At 42.3% G+C, this 21238-nt stretch overlaps 1 protein-coding gene across 10 annotated transcripts in view; it reads right to left on the reverse strand.

The window, feature by feature from the left end:
• Window positions 1–1564: 1564 nt before the first annotated feature.
• phldb1a (pleckstrin homology-like domain, family B, member 1a) overlaps window positions 1565–21238 on the reverse strand; it is a 36396-nt gene continuing 16722 nt past the window's right edge. For 5 of the 10 annotated variants that reach the window (XM_030437377.1, XM_030437378.1, XM_030437376.1 and 2 more), the window contains 19 exons: window positions 19460–19681; window positions 19022–19153; window positions 18754–18891; window positions 18081–18209; window positions 16483–16638; window positions 16278–16388; window positions 16061–16150; window positions 15802–15948; window positions 14249–14371; window positions 13953–14114; window positions 13620–13760; window positions 12477–12569; window positions 12318–12387; window positions 11937–12081; window positions 11620–11710; window positions 9364–9510; window positions 7609–7828; window positions 3275–3360; window positions 2668–2808 (listed from right to left, as the gene is read on the reverse strand). In XM_030437377.1, coding sequence (XP_030293237.1) covers window positions 2668–2808; window positions 3275–3360; window positions 7609–7828; window positions 9364–9510; window positions 11620–11710; window positions 11937–12081; window positions 12318–12387; window positions 12477–12569; window positions 13620–13760; window positions 13953–14114; window positions 14249–14371; window positions 15802–15948; window positions 16061–16150; window positions 16278–16388; window positions 16483–16638; window positions 18081–18209; window positions 18754–18891; window positions 19022–19153; window positions 19460–19681 — 2544 coding nt within the window. Of the gene's footprint in view, window positions 2809–3274; window positions 3361–7608; window positions 7829–9363; window positions 9511–11619; window positions 11711–11936; window positions 12082–12317; window positions 12388–12476; window positions 12570–13619; window positions 13761–13952; window positions 14115–14248; window positions 14372–15801; window positions 15949–16060; window positions 16151–16277; window positions 16389–16482; window positions 16639–18080; window positions 18210–18753; window positions 18892–19021; window positions 19154–19459; window positions 19682–21238 lie in introns of all 10 variants that reach the window. The other 5 variants (XM_030437379.1, XM_030437380.1, XM_030437381.1 and 2 more) reach the window with 5 other exon arrangements.

Below are 21238 nucleotides of genomic sequence, written 5' to 3' on the forward strand. Positions count from 1 at the left end.
AATTAACGGCTGTCATATTACATCGCCTTCAAAGGGAGCGACGATGATTTGTTCAAAGCGTGCAAACATTAAGAGTGAATTTCACAAGTGGATCAGATGCATTTAGTGAAGGCTTCTTTCATCTGCCGCGCGTGTGTGTGTGTGTGTGTGTGTGTGTGTGTGTGTGTGCGTGTGGGCATGTTCGGGGCCGGGCAGGAGATATTTCCCTTTAATCTCCTAAATTACGCAGAACTCACATGTGGATATGAAAACTTATAAATTACAAATGTCTGGCGCTGAGATGTTATGACGGATGTGCGAGTGGAAGTCTCTGACAGCTGATGCTATAATCTCTCCCTCCGAGCCGAGACACATCTCCATTTCATCAGAATTTTTTTCTTTTTTTTTATAAGGGTTGTTTTCAGACAAGGTTAATATCCCCCATTAATATTGACAAAACACATGTGAGACGTGCGGTAATTAATTCACACCCCGACTGTCTTATTTGTGCTCCAAAGGCCGGCCTGTGTGTGTGTGTGAAAGTGAGGGGAGATCACCCCTGGCTCATTAATATTTCACCAACAATAAGGCTGGGTGTCACTCACGCTCATCATCACCGCGGTAATGAGCTCACACTGCCCTCTTAAAGATCTGTTTATTATGCAGCCGGGCGCGCCGGAGACTCAAAGATACTGAATGGCGCCATGTGTGAAAATCTCTCCCAAGGTCAGAGACGCGCAAACGTTGCGAACGTTGTCAATGAAGCTGCGGGGAGACAGACAGAGTCGTCTCTCGAGCTATAAGAGGGAACCTTCACCTGACAGAGGGTGAGGCGGAGGTTCATTTTTAATAAACACAGCGAAAACATCACCTTTTTTCTCTTCAGACTGTGAAATTAAAAAGTGCTGAATCTAATCGGTACCTGTCAGGGGTAAGGTGTGTTTCCATGATTACTTAAACCTCCTCACTGATCCCTGCATAAATTATCAGTCATATTTTATCATCTATCTTCATGTGCGCCGACCCGGGAGCCCGAGAGGAGACACGCTGCGTGAATGTTTTCATGCAGGAACTTGTTTATGGGGACTTCTTCTCCCTGAGATGTTTTTTTTTTTTTTTTCTTCTTTTATTTTGTACATGATTCAAAATTTCCCGATGTTGAATCATGCATGTTAACCCGCATGTAATTTCACTTCGTGTTTTTTCGTTTTTCATGTGGACCACCATCGCGCGGGGCGAGCCATGTAATTAATTACTGCGCGCCAGAAATACATACAGGGGGATTTGATTTGAAATAGAAACATCTGTAGATAACCAGAGTTAACGAGCCAATTAACTAACTAAACCACCTGACTGTTGTTGTGTAAATAGAGAAGAGTATTAAAAGGGAACACCTATTGTGGGCTCTCCTCTAAAAGGAACTGCTAGCAGCTCATTAGGAGATTATTTAAAGAAAGCTGGTAATTAGAGACTTGTTTGCCAGAAACGGTAATTAAAGAAGCGAGAACTTGTTTGTAGCTGAATGTCCTCAGTTTAGCCAGTTTGTCAGTAACAAATTAATTCATCAGACAAACAAAGCCACAGATGCTTCATATATATATTTATATATATATATATACATATATATATTTATTAGATGGTAGTTTTACAATATCATTACAGGGCTGTTATTTATGAATTCTTTTAAAATGCTAATAAAGTTTTTCTTAGCATATTTATATAAAAAACAAACATAAACACTGTTTAATCTGCCCTTGGAACAATATGTAGAGTGATATTAAAGGTGCACTATGTAATGTTGGGGAAGAAGTTTTAATCGGGAGAGAAACTGATTAACAGAATAAACAAACAAACACAAATTACTTATATTTGCGGGACCCTTCTGGCTTCACACAGCATTCTGGACATCTTGTTTATTCAGTTATGGAAATAATATATATTAGAACTGTTTCTGAGTTTGTGTTATTATGACCTCAAAATTGTAAATGTTTATTTCTTTTTCCCAAAAACCACAAAGTGCACCTTTAACATCCGAGTCGTAAAAATCTGACAAAAACGGTCACATAAAAGTATTTGGCACCATTGAATAAGTAACACATGACTCTTTTAAAATATATCAGGATATTTTCTGCTAAAATGTGTTTGCTGTTCTGCGTTCTGTTTTTTTTTTTAAATATTAAGAGGCGACTTTATCAGGTGAGAAAAGTTAACAAGCTCAAGAGAAAAAAGTACAAATGTATCAAAAAGGAGGGGGAAAAAAAGAGGCATCGGTTAGAGAGATAACGCTGCATGCATAGATCAGCTTCAGCAGTTCAAGCTTATATGGAGTGAGTGTTCCTCCGAAAAAAAAAATCATATTATCAATATCAACATTTTGGTAACAGAAGTGATTGATCTAACCGAGATCCACTGGCAGCGTGCTCAAACTATTGTCCTTCTCACGGTGGCTGAAACATAAATACAACTCTCAGAAATATTCAGTCACTGCTGAGCCCTCATTTGCTCAAAGGCATCAGGCTTCTTTTCACGGGAGCCCCGGATTATTCATCTCTTCGAATGTCCGATCCGTCACACATCAGGTTGTGTGTCGTCGATCCCAGCTGCGGCTGCGGCGGGGGAGCAGCTCATCAGGTCGGCTCGCAGGTGTCTGGGCGCTCGCTCAGTCGAAATCTGTCACCCAGTGGTCCCTCAGCTCATGAACTGCGTGTAGCCCTCGGCGCCCGTTACTATGACATCCATCCAGATCCTCATGGCCTCCGGGGACGGGGCCACCATGTAGTAGAGGCGGTCGTGGGTTTTCACACAGAAGGTCAAAGACGGGTTCGGGCTCTGGAGGATCGCAGGAGGAGAGAGAGGGGAGACTTTTTAGACCGAGGGCTGCACCTGTTGCACGTTAATCCTCAGAGACATTACTCAGAACAACAGAATATAAAACTGTGTGTAAAAATTAAGAAAAAAAAAAACACCCTTTTTTTTTTTTTGCTGCACACAAAACAGCAGAACCTCTGACAATATTTCACAGTCAATATAAATTACGAGTGATTAGAAATGTTGCTTTATCTTGAAATGAGCGTAGTATTTTGAGGAACAAGAACAAGTTCAAGATCTCTACCCATAACTGCGTCTTAGGACAGAATCAGTATTTAAATTTTTTTCCCCAGCACAGATAAGTAGTATTGTGGAATTGTACACTTTAGATTTTATTCCATTATGTTTTTTGATAAAGCAAAAACATCCATGCAAAGAAAGTTAAAAAATCACAGATAGGGTGATGGAGAAAGAGAGCGTGGGTTACCTTGGTGGCACTGCGGAGGTGATCGTAATAAACCTCTTCGATCGCCTGAAAGTAAATGAGCCCTTTCAGCTTGGTCTCGTGCTTGTCTGAGCAGAGAGAAAAGAGAAAAGAAACATATTAAGATACATTACATTATGTCTCGCACTGATGCAAGACCTCTGTCAGCCCTGGCAGGAGACGGTACAATCATCGGGGCGACGTGGGGGAACATTTGATGTTTGTTTTCGGTCAAATAATAACAGACAGTGTGTTTTCTTTAAACAGATGTTTCTTATTATTCTTGGACCCTGGCTCACACCTGTGGAGAAGTACACTAGATGGACATGTGGACCAATTACATTTAAGATATTTTATTCTGGAATAGGGGCAAACAAAGAATCGTGGGAAATGTCAGTATAAGATGCACATTTCTGTCTAGAAATAAATTAGAAATAAACGTTTCACAAATGCTCATAGAAAATGGGATCCCCACACTTGATAGATAGATAGAGTGCTGTGGATGACACGGCTGAGTCGTAGTAAATCCGGGTGGATAAAGCATTTCAGGGGGGGGGAGTAAAAGTTGTACGAGGAAAGACTGATGTCAACGAATGAAAACGTAACTTTCCCAGGAAGCTGGCTGAAATAAATACGTATTTTTTACTTTTGGACAGACGTTCCTCTTCCTGCTGTTGGCGACACACTCAACAAAACAATCCAACAAGCCTGTAATTGTCTGAGGGTCGGAACAATTTTAAAGTGAGAAGCAGATATATTGGAGTGGATTGGGAATCAGTTGTGGTGTCAGACATTATAGACATTGTGTGACCTTTGCTCGCTCGTGGTGATTCTTGATTTGTTGACCTGTTGCATGTGATTGTGAGCACAGCTGTGGAGTGTCATATAATTGTTGAATGTTTTTAATGAATCAGCGCGGAGAAACGTGTGCAGGATTTATTATTTTTCATTGAAATGAACACATTAAATTAACCATCGTTAATAGGTCGTAAGTGTATAGCTAAATACTTTAGAAATAATCTAATTGTTTGTTTACTGTGAAATAACTTTTTACTAAAGTTTAACTATAAATGTACCCTTTTATTAATGACGGTTATTATAATGCGTTACTGTAGCTTTGCTTTTTTTCTGCTATCCTATACTCTGTACTCCACCACAACTCGGTGGCAAACATGATACAGTTTACTTCTCTACATTTATTTGACATCTTCAATGAAATGATGATGTAATATTGTAGAGGAAAATCTAAATGTTATAGATCCACTAGAAGAGATACACAAGCAAAGTGAAAAGTAGTTCAACGGCATTCACCGGCTTCAGCATTAAAGTAATGAACACAACAATCGTGATACAATAATTCCTATATTTTTCTGCATAATAAATGTGTTTAAAGTATATTTGATCCTTCTACTTTTGTACTTATAATACTTAACATGTGACATTTAGTTTTAACAGAGTATTTCTACACTGCGGTGTTACTACTTTGTATTAAAGTCCAAGATCTGAGCACTTCCTCCACGTCTGTTGTCGAGTGAGGAGGAACAAAACTCAGATCTAGATGGAGAAAGGAACCCGACACAAAAACAAGACGAAAGGTGTTAAGTCCTTTTTTTTTTCCCAGCAACACATACCCCATGAATAGGTATGAGCAGCACTGTGTCACAGTTAAAGTTAATTAAAAGTGGGAGTCTATTTCAAGCTATGCCTCAAGTCTTTACCATCCTATTAATTTGACTTGTTTTCTTCACTCCTACTTTGTCTCTGTGGTTTTTGGAGCCTCTTCCCTGCCGGCGAGGTTCACTTCCTGAGATCTTTTTTGCAAATCATAAAAAGAGAAAAGCCTCTTTTTCTTTTCTTTTTTTTTTTATTCTGTACGTATACATTTGATCTGATTTCCCTTCAAGCAGGTCAGACCTTCTGTCCGGTCCTTCGGACTGCTCTCCTCTGTTCACAGAGTATCTTGAAGCATGTTAAAAGCCGCTCCGTGCTGAGGCGTTCGGTCCTTACGATTCAAGGAAACCTGCGGATGAGAACTCAACGGACGCACTCGCTGGGCTGATTCTCTAGTTTGGGGCTAAACTGAAGGCATTTAAGTGCGAGGGAGGCTTTCTCTCGCATGTTGTCTTCAAATAAAATCAATTCAAAGAGTTTATGAGTTCCGCTCTTGTTCAAACAAACAGTGGTCTCTGCGTCGCTTCCCTCCACACTGAATAAGAAACAAACATCCAGCAACAATTAAAGGCAATCTTCTGAAATACGTCTGACACTTTCTCCTGCTTTCCCCTTTTCCCATAAGTCAAATCTGCTTAGTAATGAGATAAATGTTTTTGAAATGTGAGTTTCGTTTTATTAGTCACGAACAAGCCAGGAGCTAGCCTCCTCCCCAAGAAAAACACATCCAGAGAAAGTATTGCATCTTATTTCATCACCATCATCACCATCATCTTCGTCAGGAGTAAGAGGGTGAAAAGGCTAGGCAAGTGAGTGGAGAGACGGGGGGGGGGAGCAGGGAGAACAGGGGCGACAGTAATGAAAATACCCTTGGATTCTATTTTGAACTTGATTGTAAAATAATGTCTCAAATATGAGCTCGTGAATTATTCAGAAAACTAACTGTGCTCGTTTCGAAGTCGGGGGACAGTCTGATAGACGCGGATTACAAACTGACTCCGGCCTTAACACACAAGAACAAGGCGGAAAATTCCACTTAGTGCAGCTTTAATTAGTGTTTGGTTCCAGATGAATAAACGCTGCACGGGACAGAAGTCGGGCTTTATTGAAAAAAAAAAAACACAGCAAAGAGAGCGATGTGTTCGTTCTTCACAAGGGGCCTCGGCACTGCTGTCGGCTGAAATGAATAAATCAGGTCCGGGCCTCGTGTACACCAACTTCTCTACATAAAGTTCTGAGTTTATGAATACTATATATGAGCGGTTTTCTTATGTGAGCAAATTGGTTTGCCTTTAATCTGAAGCCCCTGAAGGCCGACGCTCGATTTGGACGAGCCAAGCAGAACTTTGAACACAATAGATTCCTTTATAGTGAATCCAGAGAAGTTAATATAAGTGACGCTTTCAGTCCTTTATCCTGTGAAGTCGTGTTGGTGCAGAGGACGCCGAATGGAGGCTGTGACTTTGACGCCTCAAAGGCACCGTGGAAGTTTTTAAAAAAAATGTTTTTATCTCAAATAGAGTTTGTGAATTTGCAGATTTCTGAAATGGACTTTGGTGGACAATCTCAAAAATATAACACAATATTTTTTGGATGATATTACAAGCCAGATATGCAGTCTAGCTGCTCCAAAAAACACTACAAAGCATGCTAACAACACATCTGGCACATGCTGTATGTTGTAAGATAATTAAGGACAGAGGAGCTTGAAACAACTGAAATGCTCTAATATAAAAACTGCCCGGTAAGAAGAAATATCGTCAAAAAACAAGTGTACGTTGCTGCGATGTAGGGCATCTTACTCAGATTTAGCTTTTGGTAGAACGGCCTGCGAACAGCGTATCTCAAACTAAAAACGGACAACATCCAAAAAACAATCCATTTTTGTAACATTACATATGTAGTGTATCGCCTCACTTGTCCCTGTGAAGGTTTTATATTGGACAAGCTGAAAGACAGGCTGAGCGATTGATGCCTTCTCTAAATATAAATGAGGGGGGGGAAAAATGCATCCTTTTTATAAACATAACCATAATTAATCGGGCTGCATCATTCTGAGTGAAATGATTTGTGTGTGTCATTTCATGCTTTCAGGTTACTTTATTATGTGATTCGTTGCTGTTTCTATTTCTGGTGAATTGTCAGGTGTATGTGCAGCGTCTTCACTACGTCACCCTGATGTCGACCTGTTGGCGTAACTCAACTCTTCTCCTTTGCTCCGAAGAACGTTTTATTTTCTCTGATCAGGTTTGTCATCTTTAAGATCCCTCTGCACTTACTGCATGTACAAGTGAGCGGGCACTTTTCGTTAATATTTGGACATTTCCTTGTACTTGCCTCATTGTGTGTTTCTATGGTGACACAACGATTAAACCATCAAGTAAATAAGAGTTCAAAGGGGCACAGGATCATGGGATGTGTTTGCTATAAAAGGTATCAACGCTGGTTTCTCTTCCTTACTGAAATGAATTGTAGCACAACTGGAAGTTCTGAAGTGCTGTGATTCCTCTAATTTGTATCTGTGTGTGATGATTATTGTGTGTAAATGCGTCATCTTGGGAGCACGACCATGATATCTATCCTCAGGTGTCTGAGTGAAGAAAGCTCAATTAATAAATGAACAGACATCCCCTCATATCACAGCTGCAGGGTCACTGTGTCCTCACCGACGTAATAGGCGAAGTTCCTCTTGAGGCGGTCGAAAACGAACCAGCGTTTCTTCCACGATTTGATCTTGCCGCCCATCTTCACCAGGTGGCCCTTGCACATCTTCTCTGTGAGGATGACGAAGGGGCAGGTGTCGATGCTGTGGCCCGACGACTCCACGTGGGCGCGCAGGTCGAACTCCTCCTTGCGGTTCGGCAGGTAGCGTGTCATCGGACGGGCCTGTGAGGAAAAGTGTCACATTGTTCAAACACTGCGAGCCGAGTGGTGAAGATACGGGAGCTGTTTTAAATCAAGCTAACCATCAAAATGGATTTTTCTTTCACAGTTGTTCTCTACATGGAGTCCTTAATAAATAAATATGTGAAATGTCTTATTTATTCTTTAATAATCTCAAAACATGAGACGTCTGATTTTAAGTCAGATTAAGTCTTTAGGGATTCATGTTTCCAGCAAGTTCAGCGTTAAGTGCTAATGTTTGTGATTTAAAGGTCCAGTGTGCAGGATTTATGCAGCTCTCTTGGCAGAAAATGAAAAATTGTTATGTTTTCATTAATGCATAATCACCTCAAACTAACACTTCTCGTGTGGGCCCAATTTTCACCCGACTTTTAGCTCTTTTTTGGTCTCCACCGACCCCCGAGAAAAATGGCCACCTTTGTGCCTTTGTTTGTCTTCTGTTTCATGATTAGAAGGTAGTGTACTGTGGGTTTATCTGAGCTTTTTTATTTTTTTTTTGCAGACAACAAGACGAAAATGAAACTGAAGAGCAACTGGGCTTAAAAACAAAACAGTAAAACGAGATCTGTTAACGCCGTTTTTTTAACGCCTTAAAAAACGCTGAGGGCAGAAACACGATCTCCGCAAGTACGCAAATGCGACGCAGGCATTTTAAGATATGCAGATTTTCAGGTGTTGTTGCGTTCTGGAGTGTGTCATCTGAAAATCGTAACGCAAACTGGGCGTTTTTTGGCATGAAACAAAAAAAAAAACAGGCATCTGTCTTGAGTTCACCAAAATAAACCATGGCTGAGCAGTTTGACGAAGCTCCAGCTGAACACGTCTTTTGTTTTTCTCCTTCCGTGCAGCAGCAGCACACATTCCTCCACAGACACCGTGTTTGTTTACAACTGCTAGTCATGGAATCGTTCTGGCCAGCTCTTGATCGCCATTTTGGACGATTTCGGGTTTGATACCTCCACCTGTGCTTCAGAGGGCTTCGTTTAATATGTTTACTGGGGACACGCGCTCGTAACAGCTGTGCCAGGCGTTGTCATTTGGACCATGTGTCTGTGACCGGAGGGGAACCGTAGAACTGAGTGACAATAATGATAATGACACCTTTTCTTGTTACACATAATCATTTGATGCATTGGTAAAATGAAAAAAAAAAAAAAATTACCGCAGCTTTAAGAACAAAGACAGCTCTGATGATAAGTGATCTGAGCGTGTTTGTTTACTCGCACGCCTGGTAATTAAATACAATCAGTCAGGATTAAAGCTTTAATTATGTGTGCATTATATTTCTTTGTGCACCCCCCCCCTTCATTTCTCTCTCTGTTCTTCCTCTCCACCCTCCTCTCCATTCTCTCCCCTTTCTCTCCCCTCCCTGACAATCTTTGATCTCCCCCCCTGCTCCCAGCCGCTCTTTACTGTCTCGCCTCTCATCCTCTCCCTCCCCTCCCTCCTCCCTCCTCTTCCCTCCTCTCTCCCCTTCTTCTTCCCCGCCGCCCGTCTCCTCCCGCTGCTCCACTGACCTGGGAGAAGTGCTTCTCTCTCATCTTCACCTCCTCCTCCACCAGCCTCTGCCTGTGGGCCGTCTCATCCAGGAGCCTCCTCTCGGCCTCCTCTCGCCTCCTCCGCTCCTCCTCCAACATCTGCCGCCGAGCCTGCACCTCCCTCTCCTGGGAGCGTCGGGAGAGGAGACAGAGGAACAGATGGAGAGGAGAGAGGAGAAAAATAGCAGTTGGGGGGGGGGGACAATATGTAAATTTAAGGCAAATATTGCAATACAAAGTGAACGACTGTCAGAAGAGGCTCGTGAGGATACAAGTCCCAATCCAGGGTTTTGTAAAATATATCCCTTAAGTCTGTATATAGAGAGGGAAGCTTTGCTGATGTAAAATGATCCTTTGCCGCTTTCAGACACTTACACACAGGCCGACTTTGTTTCAACATGTCGAAATAACACAAAGGTAAATAAACTACCTCGTTTCACCACACCTCGAGCTCGGGGATCACTTTGAGAGCGTTAGACAAGAGAGACCCTTGTGATAATTCAAACGTTATTGTTCGTCAACTTTCAGAGGCGGATTTACCTTCGATGATGATGTGATCACCTCATATTGTTGCTTTACACGAATTAATGATTTTAACACAAATGTTGCCAAAAATCTATAAAATTGGGTCATTAAATAGTTTTTTTTTTGTTACATGTGTGCAGAGTTTTTGTCTGATGAAATGCAGAACCACGAAACTTATAAAAAGTGTGTTGCAATGAACATACTTTTGATTATCTCACAGGTGATTTGCATACATTTGCCACATCGGGTCATACGGTTGAGTCATTTCATTGCCCTAACTTCCGCATCAAAGTCTATTATGTCTTTTATCTACATACTTCGCTGCAAAGCCGTGTTATTAATGTTAACAAGAGTGCAGAACCATTATATTCTCCATAGCTGTAACTCACAGTGCGGACCCCACTAGGTTTGTTGTGCAATATTCACAATAACCGTGATATAAAATATGAATGGTATTGTGTCAATAATACATATTTGATAATATTATCATGTGAAAAATCTTTTCTTTATGAGTTCATCTGGTTGCCTTTTCACTATTCATTGAGTATAATTGTTACACTTTTTGCTTTTTCGACTTACATTAGTCCACGCATTCATTCATACACTGACCAGCACATCAGGAGGAGTGTTTGGGGTTCAGTATCTTGCCCAAGGACACTTCAACATGCCGACCAGGGGAATCGAACAGGTGACCTTCCGATAACAAGCGGCCAGCTCTCCCCTCTGAGCCACAGTCACCTCCCTACTCTGATATTTTGAGGGTCATTTATTTGCCAAAAACAAGACGAAACACTTAATGAAGTATAGATAGACTGATTACAAGAATTTTCATCCCCTTTAAATTTCTATAGATAGCTGTCTGAATATGGTAACTGTTTCCCCACCGCATTATGTTTTTTACACGGCTGACTTTGTCTCCACCGACTCTTTAAAGGCATTATTTCTTAAAAGTGCTCTGAAAAGTTGCCTCATATCATATATAATGAAGACCATTAAGTACATGTCTCTTTATCTGAGTCCTTATCTTAGTCCCCAAATCTTGTCAGCACAAAGCGACGCCCCTGAGTGCTGAAAACTGTTCCAAAATGTTCTAATAGTAAAGCATTCATTACTCTGGAGGTGTAAGGGGCGGCAACTAATAATTACTTTCTTTAACACTTTATGACAACCAACTTCAACATCAATAAATGGTAAATTAATAGTTAACGAAACATTAGTTAATAGTTATTTTGCTGTTGAAATGAAGTGCTTTTTAATACATCATTACGCAATTGTTGTAATGTTGAAACAGATGTTTATATATACTGTGTCGTTCATCTTTACTACAAACTACATTTTAATGAACTATGTACTATTCATCAACGATGGTTATTATCAAATGTTATTTTTTTTGTCCATTATTGATGAATCTGCCAGTTATTCTCTACAAATCATTTTGCTTATAAAATGTTAGCCACACAGAGTTGTTTTATTCGACCAAAAGTCAAAAAACCTAAAGATATTAAAGTTTGTTATCATATGTGACACAGAACTGCAGCAATTCTTCACATTTAAAAAAAAAAAGGGGGGGCATCGTCAAATCCTGGGGCAACGTTGTTTGATTGATTTTCTGTCAAACTGGCTGAAACCTTAAAGAAAGTGATGGGATCGCTGGTGTTAGTGATGTCCAGTCGGGGTCAAAACTCTGCAGCGCTCATGTTGCGAACTCACTCTGTTCTCTATCAGCCTGGCTTTCTCCTGCTGCGCCTCCCTCAGCATCTTCTCCATCTCTTCTATCCTCTGGGCCTCCAACCCACAGGCACTACAACACACAGAGGAAAGGAGTGTGTGATGACACGACTACGGCAAGGATGAAAAAAAAGTCAACAGACATGCAGCCTGGGAACCAAACACTGAGAGCGGAAAAAAAAGGAGATGGAGACAAAGGTTTCCTCATGAACAGCAGTAAACTGAGTTCAGTGACCCTTCTCCTGGGAGAAGTCGGGGCAGACTTGAGTGTTCCCATGGAAACAGAGCCAGTCTCTCACCTTTCTGGGGTACAGGCGGAGTTGCCGGTGGAGACGCTGGTCTCCATGCTGTCTGAGCTCTCCAGGCTCAGGGTGTCGTACGCCTGGCTGCCGCTCGGTGGCGGCTGGTGGTGCAGGATGGAGTGATGGACTGTGGGAGACAGATCTGTGCAGGGAGACAGCTGTCACAGACTTACAGTGCCCTCTACTGATGGTGCAGAGTCATAGCTACACGCTGATTATAATCAGATCCAGAGCACGTTAAAACAAGGAGAGACGACACATGCTGTTCAAGGGAGAGATGCTCTGAATTTGTAGACTGTTTAATAGTTACGAGCGGCTGCCAGGTGAAACCCTGCAGTGTGTTAGACAGCACAGGACGGGACTGTGGGGCTGAAGTACCTTTGTTCTGCAGAGCGAACTGCCTCCTGGGGTCCATGTCCAAAGGGTTTGAAAGCATTAACTGCAGCCCCTGAAAACACATTGAGAGCATCACACATTGAACTACTTATTAGATTTATTCATTTTTCACATTTCCATGTTTGAAACTGACGCGCTCACCTTGGTGGATGCATTTCTCTCGTGAGCAACGCCGCTGGAGTGTGGCAGGGCTGCAGCCTGTCCAACCTCTCCATCTGATTTGGACTTTAACAGCTAAGAGAAGAAAAGACATATAGTTACTTATTTTTTTAACATTAGAGGAGGAAGTGGATATATTTTTGATCCAGGAGTCCTCGGCTCTTTTATGTTATTTTCTTATTCTGGAGGATTCTTTCAAAAAGACTTGCAGTGATACAAACTTTGGATTATAGATTGTGGTCAAAGACTTTTTTCTCACTCATTTTCATCTCTCTGAACATTTATTTGATAACTTCAGTTATTACCTGCTTTATATCAATTTAATTTGCTTGAAGAAAGTGATGTAACCCCTGACAGGCGGCATGTCAATGTATCCTCGAGTAAGACTAGAAAAGTGCTCTAGAAAAGTAGCACCTGTCTAATAATTATATTATTGGGGGATCCATCTCAAAGTATGACAGTGAATTGAATTTGTATTATAAGTAATCAAACAAAAAACAAAATAGCTTTATAAAGCTTATTTGTTTCTTCCTTATTTTATTAATAAAAATATTCACTCCTCATCAATTTTAAAACAGTGAAATACAGACAATGGTGAAAATAAAAACATAAAGTAGACCAGTAATTCAAGTGATGAGTTTTTAACTTGCAGGTCTAAGTCGTGTCTCGCATCATTTATTTCCTGTTTATTCAACTCGTCAGTCATCAAAAGAGGGATATTTTCATGTAAGCGGTGACATTTGATGTGTCTCCTTGTCAAAAATGATCTTAGTTGTGGTTGAAACCTTGTATCTCAGAATCAGCACATGTCAAACTTTTGGCTGTGGATTCTTATTCCAGCTCAGGGTGCGTTTATAAGTGAAAGACAGGACTAGAGTATCTCAGCATCTCCAAATAAATAGTCAAAGCAAAGTCTATTATTTAGCCTCACATGTCTCAGTGTCTTCGAATGTGTCCTATTACAATTTTTCTTTAGCAGTAGGAAGTTTTACAGAAGTTTGTTTGGACCACTAGAGGGCCTCAAAGTCATAAGAATATGGATAGTTGAGTGGCTGGAGAGAAGGTTCAGGGAGTTCAAGGCAATGTGCTGGCCTTGCAGTGAGGGAGTAAGAGTGGAGAGTTTACCTGCCCCTGTCTGCGTGCGGAAAAAGACTTGGCAGGCAGCGGCGGAGGACATGGCCGAGGCTCTCCGGCCGCCATGATGTCCTGGTACCAACGCTCGAGGTTAATAGGAGGCATTGCGTTCCTGCTCAGCTCGGGCTGGCTCTGAGGTGATGATGACAAGCATCCAGCCAAAGGGGAGGTGTGGAGGGAGGGGGGCAGTGCAGGATCAGCATCAGTGACAGAACATCAAGCAGATAAAGATAAACATTCGTGTGGCAATCTCAAGCAAAACACTGAGATGGTGCCAACGTGGGACCCCCCCTTCCCCACAGCATTCAGGAAAGATTAACAAACCTGTGCAGAGAGAAAGGAGGAAGGACCACGTGCAGCCGAGTGGCATGAGAAGGCCGACTCAGAGGATGCCAGTTGGAATGATGCAATAGAGGCAGAGGAAGAGGACGGATCAACTCTCTGCATCCCAAAGATCTGGCTTAACTGACTGACTGTGATGTACTCCTTCACACAAGACAACACAGGGAAACGTACATTCACAGAGCCGGGGGAGAGACAGAGAAGAGAGAGGAAACGGTTGAGAAGAGAGAGAAAACATGTCAGAGAGTATTTGGCAGAGAGCAGGCAGGAGTGTCTACCTCACACGGCAGAGCTGGAGCGACAGCGAGGGAGAGGCAGTGGAGAGCGGCAGGGGAGGAGGAGCGAGGTGGCAGAGAAGCACTTCCATACATCTTATAGACATCAGAGAGCCTGAGGTACTCCTGCATCGACAGCCAGAACACAGGGATAAGGAGGCTGAAGACGGCGAGAGTCGACACTTCAAAAAAGTCATGCAAGGATGCACAAAGCAAACGCAGCTCACTCACTGTGTCACTTTACAGTTTCTTCAGTTTTGTTGTTTTTGCATAATCATCGACGGAGCAATTCTCTTAAAAAATGCTTCAGTTTGAGATATGACATCCGTACGTGAAGAACGTACAGGCCTCAAACCTGTGAAACTAAGAACATTTGCTCAACTACCCTACTTCCAGTATTTCCATGTTCTGCTACTTTTAATTCTGCTTCACTACATTTTAAAGGCAAATGTACTTTTTACTCCACTACATATATTTGGTAACTTGATCAACTTATTACTCTGCAGATTTCTATGTGGCATCAAGAGCCAAAATAGCCCATGTTACTTATTATGTTAATTATTTTATGTTACTACTAGAATAGGTTTACAGGCATTAATGCTCAAAAAAAAAAAAAACATCGGTTTTCTCGTACTGTCAATCACTGCAGTCTGAAACACTCGTTTTACACTTGTTTACACTTCACACTTGTTTTAGCGCCTGTCTCTTTAAGCCCCTCCCCCTCCTGAATAACAGGCCCGCTCTGATTGGTCAGCTCACACATGCCTGAGCCAACACCGCTAACAAAAACAGAGCAAACGTGTCACACAATGATGTACTGTGATGTCACAAAATCGTAGAATTAAAGGGTAATTAAACTCCCGAGGATACATTAAAGGGGCAGTGTTTTTTGTGGAAGCGAGGAGAAGAGGACTAAAAATGAAAAAGGAAAACAAACTCTTTCATATTCAACACATTTTACTGGCAATCTGATAAAGAAAAAACTCTGAAAAATCCTAGAATATGTTAAATATTGGATCTAATAAAAGACCAGGTGGATGATTGGTATACCCTTAATATAAAGTATATATATGTAAATATACTTTTTAGGTCCACTTAATATCGGATACCTTAAGACTTTTACTCGACTACTACTGGAATAGATTACTTTAACTTTTACCGGAGTAATATTTCAACAGGATGTCTTTAATTGTGCTAACTCGCAATAATCCACATCCACACACTAAAAATCATGCAATGATGCACAATGCAAACACGTGTCTGTATCTTTAAAATGAATAAAGTTCCTTCTGAGTTTTACATTTTTTTTTTGCATCATCTATTTATGTTGTAGTAAGCAATTCCCTTAAAAGGCTTTAGAAACCAGTGTACAAACCACAGACAAACTTCACACATATAGAAAAGGCAGAAACACCTCAAGCTTGTCGTTTGTCAGTACTCGCTATTGCACCATCATGCCCACCACCATGTTTGTTTTTCTTGTCGTGGGAACTGCAGCGCAGGCATTTTAGGATTTGTTAGGTTTTGTCACAAAGAGGATTTTAATGGGATTTTACCTCTTGTAGCCTAACAGGGCAGAGCTCGGGGGAGGGGACGTGAGGGGAGGAGGAGGAGGAGACGGAGGCAGAGGCAGAGGAGGGACTGGGGCTATGAGGAGGACCGTCCGCATAAACGAGGTCAGGTTCGCTGATGTGGAGAAAGTCCTGTTTGAAAAGTTCATCTAAATTTAAAAAAAAAATGTACTTGGAAGGAGTTTATTTTTTGCGTACTTCTCCTCAGGTTGTGATATTAATGTCACACATGGTTCCTGCTCACCTCTTTCATGCTGCTGTTAGGCTTTGGGAAGCTCCTCCCCCCTGTCAGGGTGTGGTACCTCTTCTCCAGGTGACACAACCTCTCCTGCTCCTGAGAGGCAGAAACCGGTGTGTACTTTTAATAATCAGCATTTTAGAACGTTTTCTGTAGTAAATGATCTGCATACTTCCTCCGCCACTTTTAAATATATGCCTCCTGTATAGGCAGAAGTACTGACCTTCTGTAGCAGCTGCAGAATCAGCGTCCTGTCTTTAACCATCCTCTCACACTCCTGAGCCGCCTGTAACCCCAGCTGCTTCACCTGAGCCTCCAGAGTGCCCATCTTCTCCTGTGAACCAACATGTCCAGTTTCATACAATCTTACGTTGATGATCAATGTTTTACACACACACACACACACACGTGTTTTCTGCCGTCCCCACCTTCCTCTGGGCCACGCTGCAGTGATACTCAGCTCGCTCTTGTAGGAGCTGCGAGCTCTGAGCCTCCTTCCTCTCCTCCAGACTGCTCTCCTCCTCCAGCTGACAGAACTCCAGCTCCTCAAACTGCTTGGTCCCGACTTCCAGAGCTTCAGTTTTCTGTCCAGATATACACGCGGGTTATTCGCACCGTTTGACATCATTTGAACAGAGATATTAAAGGATAGAGCTGACATATGTTTTCCTATTATTAACAAAAATCCATGAAAATACCCAAACTAGAAACATTTTATCGACATGTTCCTTCCTCATGGTGAATACCGACTCGCACAGCTGCTGTAAAGCGTACGTATCAGTCCTCAGTTGAAAATAGTCTCCAACAAATGGACTGTTTACTCCCATTTGTTCAGATTTCATGTATATGAGCAGACATCTATGTTAGGAGGAGCTGGGGCTGGTGGCAGCATGACAAGTGCCAAGCTAGGAGACCACAGTTCTGTTTCCATTTGTAAGGGTGCAACCGTAGTTTATTTTTAAAGGGTAACTCCACCAATTTTACACAATAAAGCGTGTTTACAGATCTTGGGGAGTATAACTGCATATGTGGAGAAAGGAGTATAAAGTATTTTGTGGCTCCAGAGAAAGCTGCGTTTAATGTAATAAATTGATCCAGTGATGTCACTCCCTGGCCATGATGCACTGTAGGTAATGTAGGCTATTTATCAGCTTACGTGCAGCTTCCTCTGGAGCCATGTAAGGCTTTATACTACTTTTTTCACACATAAACGTTCTCCCAAAGACTTGTAATAAAACTTAAACGTGAAAAATGACGCTTCAACAAGACAAAGGGACAATTTCGAGCCGCGTTTTTGGGGGGACAGAACTCTTTTGTAAGCCAAAAGATAATCTTGTTCTGACCGTAGCTGAGTGTTTTTTTTCTGACCAGACGACACGCACAGCATCATCACAAGGTAAAACAGAACATTTGACCTTAAGAAATGATAAAGTTGCAACATGCAGAAATGTATCTTGCAAAAACATATTCTGGCGACTGGGTTGTGCACATACAGGGGTGGAGAGGTAAAGGAGGGAAAGGAAAGGAAAGTACTGAGACGTGGACTGATATATTGTTTTTGTTCAGGTGTTTTCATGAAATTTGTTCATAATAGGAAAAACAGACACCAGCCTTTGCCTTTAATGTCCACGATGAAGTAGCCAGCCTATAAACACAAGTGTTCTCACGTGACTTGTATCATTCACGGTAAAATGCATGCAAACCTTTTTAGAGCAAAGCTGTTAATGAACATGATTAATTATTACTAAACAAGCATCCGAAATGAGGGGACAGCAGAAGCGTTGTTTACGGTTTGGTCACACTTACAAATGGCGCTGCTGTAACCTTAAATGGTTAGATAAGAGAGAGCGACAGCAGGAAAAGAGGAAAAGCTCACTCTGCAGATCTACGAGTAGCTCTAAGTGCTTCAAAACAGAGTCAGCGTTACGTCTGCGGCCGGTTCTGTGCAGGTCATACTACAGTACTGTGGTGTTTGATATATTATAACTCACTGTTGCCAGCCAGTGGGCTGCGTGAGAACACTGACCCTGCTGAGCTGCTCCTGTAACTGTTCCCTTAGAGACAAGGGGCACTTATCAAACTGCCTCTTCAGCTCATTGTACTCATTCTTCTGCTTTTCCAGGACCTTCCGCTCAGCCGACACATTAGCCCTCCCCTAAAAACACATAGAAACACACACACACACATACGCACAATTGGGTATGCATACACACACACACACACATAAACACACACACACACAGACCAACCCAGGGAGAAACAAAAAAAAAAAAATCACAGACAACTCAAATCCATGCAGCCAAGCTTTAAAGCTGACAGGCCGAGGTGGTTATTAGAGGATTGAAGCAGAGGTTAGACTGGTAGCAGAGTTAGTGGTTACAGTGCTCGGTTACATACATGTGGGAGAAAAAATCAAAAGGTATGTGCATGTTTGAATCTACATTTTAATGCCGGTCACATCCAGATAAAATTCACTGAGAGGAGAGTTTGTGCTTTGTGTTTTTTAGGGACAAACAGCTCATAAACAGGCAGTGCAGGTCAGTTGAAGATCTGTAGATATTGTGTACCTAGGCAGCTGTGTACATTCAAGAATGAGTGAGTTTTTAAAATAATCATCCACAGGAACATTTCCAACATTCACGTGCAGTAGCTTTTAAGCAAACTGACATGACACAGTTGTGTGTTCCCGGGCTGCCCACCTTCTCCTTCTCCTTCTGGGTGGCCTTGTCCAGCTGGCTGAGTTTGAGCTGCAGCTGAGAGATGATTTCATTCTCGGCCTCCACCTGCTCCTGCTCGGCCCGCCGCTCCGCCTGCAGCAGGGCCTGCTCCATCTCCGCCTAGGGACAGACACCGAGTCACAGTCTGCGGGCCACCAAATGCCGCCAAGCTACGTAAATACCGAGAGGTGAAAATAGAGAGAGCATACAAATGAGGAGTGTCTGCTTGTGTGTGTGTGTGTGTGTTGACCTCCTGTTTGGTCTCTTGTAACTGCTGCTCCAGTTCACTGACTCTGTGCTTCAAGTCATCAACCCTGGCCAAGACCCTGCTCCTCTCCTCCTCGAGATAGACCTGCTCCTGACCGGCAAACAGCTCTTCACACTGAGGGCGGATTCAGATAACACTTTAGATGAGGTGGCGATCATAATAATCGCATTAAATGTCTGATTTATCTCGTGAAAAGTTACTACAGTTACGATCCAGTTTGTGAACGCTGACTATTAGGACAGGGACTAGATTATATTGTATGAGAGCATATAATGAATAAATATATCGAGCAATCTTGTTAGGTTAAACCTTTAAATATTCACTACTGATATGATGTTATAAGACATACAATTAGATTTAGATTTCATCGATCACAAATAATCCAACACACTTGCACGTCTGCATGCATGTGTGTATTACCTCTTGGTGTGTGCTCTCCGTGCTGCTGGACTCCTCTCTCTGGGTCTCCTCATCGTTCTCCCTCTGGGCCCTCTGAAGGGACGGCCCCCCTCCCGCGTCTGAGCCGGGTCCTCCGGCGCCCCCTAGCAGCCCGCTCCTCATGGCCTCAGCCAGCTCCACAGCGCTGTCCTCGTGATTATACTCCGCACACAGATTGAGGATGGTCTCCAGCCTGTGACGCTCCTGTAGAAGACGTAAGCAAAGCCGCGAGCGCACATTATAGATTGTATTGCAAATCAGCTTTGAGCGTCCTTGTGTGACATTGTCCCATTTGCGGGCAGCTGTCGCTCAGCCACTGGCACAGGACAACTGTAACCTGATAGCAGGAGGGCCGAAGCTGATGTAGTTCGTCTCTCAGGAGGGGTTCATAGTAAAACCCATCAGAAATGCTCATGAACGCAGATTCTGACCGTCGTAACTGTAAGAAGACGTGACTGAGATTTGTTCGCAGCGGCTGTCATCTGGTTTTTTAACCGTCTGAGCAGAGCTGCTTTTAATGTTCCTCTGTGTTCTGCCTTCGTTTGATGACCCACATGGTTTTAGTTTCTGTCTGATCTGTTGTGTCTCCTCACTCCAAACAATGGGATTCTTGCTTTAATGCTTAGACAAAAAAAAAGCAGCGCAGAATGTGGAATGTTAATTAGGAATCTGGCAAGACGAGCAACAATTGTGCCTGGTGTGCGTCTTGCAGCAGTATTGTTGCTTCTACAACCACCAGCCCACTTTTGTCTGGTATTTCGGAGTAAATTACACACCAAGTCAATCATGAGGATTGACTTCAAGTGCAAGAATTATACCTTTGACAGTTGTTTATGCTGTTTGACTGGTTCATTTAAGGCTACACGCATTAGCCACTTAGCTTAGCTTAGCTTGGAGAGACTGGAAGCAGGTGGAAATAGGTAGCTTGGGTAACAAAGTCTCTCTGTCAGCACATCTAAAGCTCTATAATTAACATGTTATATCATATTATGGTATGGTACATGAGGCAGATATTGTAAGTAGAGAGTGAAATCTACCATCATCTCTCCACAAGAAGCTAATTAAACGTATTTCTTAAAAATGTGTTAAAACTTTTGCTTCAACTTGAAAATAGTAAAACAACACACTGTAACACTGAAACAAACTCCTCTACCTTAATATTCCTGAAAGGTTAACTGCAAGATATTTTTGCTTCATTTATCACAGTAGAAATCCTCTAAATTTACCGTAGTAACCCGCTCAGAAATAGACATTTTTGTGCTCGGTTACAAACCAGCAGTTTGGCCTCGTCCCACTGGAACTGACGCTAAAATTAACTTTTCTATTACACCTCTTCCGCTCACGCTATGCCCTTTACTTTTGATGAGCGATAGCACGCAGCGTGGCTTTTCGAAGTACAGAAATATCCACGTATGTAGGTTGGGTTCAGTAAAGTGTGCGCCAACTGTGCTAAGAGAGCAGTGTGCCAGCTGTAGGGCCTTCATTTCACTGGCAGGAAATCCTCCCTTTGTCTCTCTCATCTATAGATCTGCAGTTTATCATTTCTGTGTGCTTCTGTCAAGGCTGTGATACCAAAAAGTCGAGGATCTAGTCCAGGATGCAACAGGAAATTTATATGTGCTGTTAGTCAACATGGTGGAGCCTCCAGACTAATAATGCGGGACACGTCGTAAAGGTAAATTAATAGGACACATTTAGGAAAATGTGCTTATCTGCTACCTTACGTAGAGTTAGATGAGGAGACAGCTACTGTGGTCATTG

This window comes from Sparus aurata, chromosome 13, assembly GCF_900880675.1.
Source record: "Sparus aurata chromosome 13, fSpaAur1.1, whole genome shotgun sequence".
NCBI lineage: Eukaryota > Metazoa > Chordata > Actinopteri > Spariformes > Sparidae > Sparus > Sparus aurata.